Source organism: Chaetodon trifascialis, chromosome 6, assembly GCF_039877785.1.
Source record: "Chaetodon trifascialis isolate fChaTrf1 chromosome 6, fChaTrf1.hap1, whole genome shotgun sequence".
Classification (NCBI taxonomy): domain Eukaryota; kingdom Metazoa; phylum Chordata; class Actinopteri; order Chaetodontiformes; family Chaetodontidae; genus Chaetodon; species Chaetodon trifascialis.
The window spans coordinates 19,434,497-19,440,719 of NC_092061.1; the positions used below are offsets into that span (position 1 = coordinate 19,434,497).

A 6,223-nucleotide genomic window follows, 5' to 3' on the forward strand; every position below is an offset into this window, starting at 1 on the left:
CCGTCTTCCTCCCACAGACCAAAAACATGCTCATTAGGTTAATTGGTGACCCTAAAAAAAAGCCCTCGTGAGCGTGAATGGTTGTCTGTGTGTGTGTGTGTGTGTGTGTGTGTGTGTGTGTGTGTGTGTGTATATATACACCCAGCCATACATGTATTAATAGGAATACAATGAAATCCTGACATGAAGAAAAACAGAGGAAAAACAACCATAAAATAAATACAAAGAAAGGAAGAGAAGCATAGGGGAGAGCTAAAGAACTGTTGTTTAAAAAGTTGTTGAAAAACTGCCGTCTGCTCACAACCATCAGCTGAAAACCTACACCATGAAGTTGTGAGTCATGACTCCAGAGCTGTTTGTTTGCGATTCTTAAAATCCTGTTGATTGGGCTCGTTTTGCAATGAGGACATGAATCTAAGATTTCTTCTTCTTTTAAATAGTAATGGCCTAAAAATTATAGCACTGGGGAAATCATGCTTCAAGGCAGTAAATAAGTTGTTATACAGAACAGAAGTGGATGGTTGCAAAGTGTGTTAACAGTGGAGTCACCTCATGACATTAGGGCTGAAATGATTAGACTAGTTGATTAATTAGTCAATCAACAGAAAACTAACAATTATCAAGTCACATCATTATTTGTCATGTAAAAAAAAAAAAAAATTAAGTGGTTCCAGCTTCTCAGATGCTGATTTTCTTTACTTTATATCACAGTAACTTGTATATTTTTGGACTGTTGGTTGGAAACAAGCAGTCTGAAGATGTTATCTTAGCATCTGAAAACTCTTCAGAGTCCTTTTTTTTATCTTAGATTTCTGACATTTGACCAAACAATTAATAAAACAAATAATAGAAAATGTCTTTATTGTTTAATTAGTTGCAGCCCTGGTGTCATGGTGCTTGACGACTAATTGAGAACAAGGCTTTCTGGTGTTTCAGCAACATTAATCTGTATTAAGCAGGAGAGCAGAGGACGGTCGGATGCAACAGAGAACATGTGTACAGCAGTGTGTCATGATTTAACGTCTCCAGTGAAACTAACACGTCCAGTTGCTTTCAGCTTTTAATTACATCGTAGATTTCCTGCTGATGAACAGGCAGAGAATTAACACTGAATGGGCTAATTCACAGCTGCTCTCCCCCACTCACTTGCTGTTATTGCCGTACAAGTAGACCGCTGAGGGATAAAAAAAAAAAAAAAAAAAGAGCTGGGTGCACTTAGCTACACAAACATAAGTATTAACGATTGGGCTGCCAGTTTGGAATTGGTGACAAACTGCAGACGGGCAAAAATTGGAGTCCGAAACCAATCAGGAAGTTAATGAGGAGAAAAATTACTCCTCTTTCCCCTCCCACCACTGCTGAGGAGGAGAGCGAGCGAGAGAGAGATGTGAAGGGTGAGGAATGAGGGAGGCCAAAGCAGTCTGAGGATTCTGGGAAACACTGGACATCCACACTTGATCGGGAGGTTATTCTTAATAAACATGTAATCAGAAAATGTAAAAGGAAGGAAAAGGACTCGTCCTCAAATGGAACACAACTTTTTTAGATATCGTCTGACCATGGTGATGGTCAAATATTATTCATAACCAAGAAAATTAATTGTTTTATTACTTTTTTTTTTTTAAGATAATTCCCATTTAAAACAGTCACTTTTATTTCAATGAGCAGCTTTCCTTTTGATAGCTAATATATTAATCTCTGTAATGATTAGGGCTACAAGTAATCATTGCTTTGAAGATTTGCAGATCATTTTTCTAATTGGTCTATTTGGTCTTTTAAATGTCAGAATACATTGAAAAAAACATTTAAAGCCCAAGGCGATGTCATCCAAAACGCCCCCTGGGTTGTACCAGCTGTATGTAAGTTGAAATGTAGCCTTATTTGAACCTAGTTTCTAACGTAGCAGAGAGTTTATCTGCAACATTTCAAGGGTCACACCAGTGGAAACAGTGCCAAGTAGGCATATGTTACAACTTAAATCTTAGCTGCTTAGCCCTTAGTAGGTGTAAAGTCCTCTATAAAATACCAATGACATAAAATACACCAGAGAAGGTAAGATGAACCTCACATCGCTGCAGTGCAACAAAACATTGATATAGCTTTAGCATTAAACTAAGTAGTTTTCTCTTCAAAGAGAACTTCAGTACAGCTGGTGCAGTGAACTCTGGAGCGTTATGACGTAGGACATTGTGCATAAATTAGATAATATCACAATGTTGTTGCACAAAGCACAGACACATAGACTCTAACGATGAATATGAGATACTGATGTTTTTCTTTGATTTGATTGTTCATGCTGGCATTTCTCTGCTGTGCTGTGACACCCTCCCACTCCCTCTGCCCCCTGGCAACTTGATCCCTATCGGAAATCTCGAATAGCTAAAAGTGGACAATGTTAAAATGGGAACAATCAGCCAACCTCTGGATCTGCCCTCCACTGATGTTAATGGGAAGGTGTACTACTTTCTGATGTACTATATCAACAGTCAGGAAACATTATACATGTGAGTTGTAATGAGTTATAACTTTGAGTGTCTTGACTAGTTCTAAACTAAACATCATGACCACCTATGCTCACCTGTACACACCTCAGCAATCAACTGTAGTAAGGAGTCAATCGTATGTATGTAGTATCACTGTCCTGTGAGAATCACGCATTTCTAAAAAGTCAACTTTTCATGAGCTCGGAAAACAGCCCCGATTTCATCTTTATGCCGATGCGTTTTCCAGCTGGCTGAGAATTTGTACTGGTGTTTGTCGTTTTCACTTCATAGATTAATGAAAAGATTAATCGTCTATCAGATTTGTTGTCAATAGTTTTGACTTTATTAGATAGTAATTAATCTGTTGGTGAGAACGAAGCAGGCTGAGAATCTTCAAAGATCAATGTCATGCATTATGGCTTGATAGAGGTTATAAATGAGGATAAAACAATGAAAAAGTGATTAAGGTCCACGATGGTTAGTAACATTTAAATGTACAAACAGTAGATTGCTGTCAACCATCCAAATGTCTGCTGGCCTCACAGAGTTATTAGTGTGTGTAGTGGCTGTAGACGAGTATTAAAATGGCTGGATGCACATAGCTCTCATGTTAACTGTAAAAGACCTAATGGTTTTGCTTTGTGTTCAGTGTCTTCCCTTTTTGATGACTGATTCAATTTGCTATAAATCCTGAGCTTTGCTAAGAATCATATTACTGTACAGTCATATTTATATCAGGTGAATACAGCCCTAACAGAGAGGACCATCCATTCTGCAGTGCTGATGATACCACTCTGCTGTTTTGTCTGTCTCACTATAGTATTGCTGTTCTCCTTTTTATTTACTTGCCTTACAGTACGCCAGCATTTTTCATTTTATGTGTGCCGCTCTTCTGAGGCAATATGAATTTATCATATTAATGACTTTGAGGAGTATCCAAGAAAAAAGATTTGTAGCTCAATACCTGAAAGAGACGTGAAGGATTTGAGGTTTACTTATTTTTCAAGTGTATAAACACACTTTACCATCATGAGACAACAATGCTTTGTTGTTGTTTTTATTTACCATAATTGTGTTTTAAGTATTTTTGTTTTTTATCGTAATATGGGGATTAATGTTTTTATTTTTGTAAAGTGGTTGTGACATTGGTATTTGTTACATTTGAAACAAAATGTATTCACACATTTATGTGAAGGTTAAAATTAAGCCAGTTTTCTCTCGATTTGAAATGTACAAACACAATAAACTACTTCAGTCCTTATTAAGTTATTCTGTTAGGGTCATCTGGTTATGCTTGACTTTGACATTTTTAGGAATTACAACTTCTAGGATTAGTAGACATTATCCTAGCAGTGGTATTTTACCACTTATAATAGCCCAGTTTTGCTGATCTAATGTTGATCTCACAATGGAGACTAGCTGTAGAATATTCCAGTATTCCCACAACATAGAATTCTCCTAATATATGTACCACTTTGACTGAAGTATGCCTTCAGTCCTCATCACTGTTAACACATCAGCTCAGGGTTCAGGCTTTCTTTGTCATCCTTCAATTTCTGTTCCAAGAGGGAAATTAACTGTTGCTACTGATGCTTCCTGCATCTAACGGGATTCACCAGAGCAGTACTTTACCTGATACAGTATGTCCTATCATTATCAAAATGTAACACCAGTTGAAGCATTTAACCAGCCTGGAGCAGTGGATGAACTCTACTGCATCATTGATCAACTACAAGAAATAACTCAGAATGTGAGTTCAAGTATTATCAGATGAACTGATGAGTTTGCTTCAAATGCAATAAATAATAGTGTCAAAATCATGCTACCAAAAAGCATTTATCCTCACATAGTAAATGCTATAAAGTTACATTTGCAGGTTGCCTGTGTAGTGAAGATAGAAATATCAGTTGACCTGATGATGGCGCTAGAGTAAATATCAGGGGAGCGGTTATATTTCATCCCGGTAGATTTCATTGCCATTCGTCTGTTAGTTTCTGAGATGTGATTGAAAACTGCAAATGTGAACCTCATGGTGGGCCTGGAGGAAAAGTCAAGGAATCACCAAAGTCATTAGGATGAATTGTCTGGGAGCTACGATTACCAAAACTTTGTAGCAGATGTTGAAATATTTCATTGGATAAGTTCATCTGCTGTTGGCACTACAGGAAGTACTGTGGGCCTGACAGAGAAGCTCAGCTACTTTCACACCTGCACTCACTTAAAGGTAGAAAAACAGACAGTTTGCTAATGAACGATCCAACAAGCACTTTGAAACGTGCAGAGGCCTTAAGTGTGTCAGCTGACCTCCTCAGTGGATCTCTGAGCAGGACTCTGTCTGTCTCGTCTCTGCAGCCTTCTCACCCGGCAGCGTCACCACTGGTCACGACTCCACCCTGACCTGCAGGTCCATCAGCTCCCTCATTAACTCCGACGTCCATGCTGAGTGTGAGGCCAGCACTGAGACCCCTACCTTCACCGCCAACACCATCATTGATGCCGATTCTGCCGAATAGAAGCTAAGAAGCAAACATACGACAGAAGCGCTATATTACATATTCGTTTGAAATTTTTGTTCATTATCGGCCTCAAAACTGTTAGATCGGCTGTTGAAGGCAGTTCACCACCGTAGAATGCTTGAAATGTTAGAAAATAAATGAGTTCATAAATAACAACATGCAAATATTTAAGAAGCACCTTTCAGAATTAGTCTCTTTGTATTGATTAAAGATGAGTAAACATAGCAGAAATAAGTCTCTTGATGATCAGTAATGAAGTTTGGACCAATGATGCACACCACATGCTGACTGGTTGTGTATTTGTACAATTGTACGCTTAATTTTCCTCTTCGGAAAGCAACTGGTAATGCAAAGTAAAGTATTTTTAATGATCCAATTGACAAAGTGACGCAGCATGCAGAATGATGGCGCTGCCATGCTTTCTAACTGACTGTAAATTTGCTGAGTGCAGTTTTCAAAACAGTGACAGTCATGAAATGTTTCCAACAATGAATGAGCTGTAATCAGTCAGATGTTCATGGACGATCCTTTTACAATCAGAATACAGGCTTAGTGTTTGCTAAAATACACTTTTTCAGCTTAATATCTGTCATCGCTGTTACTGAACAACGAAAAATGTTTTTAAGAAAAAAAAAACACCCATATGCAGTCATGTATATGCCCTGGTTTCTCGTGCTCACTCAATAATTCATAGGCTGACATGCATTGGTTTATTTGTATTAGTTTTTGGTCCAATGAACTAACAGACAAAGTTGATGCCAAGTTTTGTTTAAAGACGTCAAGGTTAGATTGTTTTGGACAGGTCAGCAGGCTCAAAGCACTGCGTACATTTCTGTCTGCTGGTATAAACAAATGTTTCACTGAGAGTTCAGAGTAGAGAGCATCTCCAACAGCCGCCTCTCTGCACCTGAGCCTTCCTCTGCAGGGCAGTGTGCGACACGCCGGAGAAAAAGATAAAGCGGCAGGTTAGACATGAATCATGTTTCCCTCCGTTGTGCTGGCATGTGATGAGCACTGGCTGCTTATTTATGGCGCCGATCCAGTGGCATCGTTTATACCATAGAATTTGCATGTCAATTGTATATTTAACCCCTTCAGGCCAGGAGTTTTGCTATGCACACGGATTACTGTTTACAAATGTTTACACACTTTGGTACGACCTTGTAGATACAGCAGAGGCTGAGGCTGAGGAGTGTGTGGAGCTGAAACAGTTAGCTGGTTAAT

At 38.7% G+C, this 6,223-nt stretch overlaps 1 protein-coding gene across 1 annotated transcript in view; it reads left to right on the forward strand.

Moving 5' to 3' along the window:
- The window catches only part of dmrt1 (doublesex and mab-3 related transcription factor 1), a 31,054-nt gene extending 26,058 nt beyond the window's left edge, over positions 1-4,996 (forward strand). The window contains 1 exon segment of the mRNA XM_070963946.1: positions 4,836-4,996. Within this exon segment, the coding sequence (XP_070820047.1) occupies positions 4,836-4,996 (161 nt within the window).
- The last annotated feature ends 1,227 nt before the right edge of the window (positions 4,997-6,223 follow it).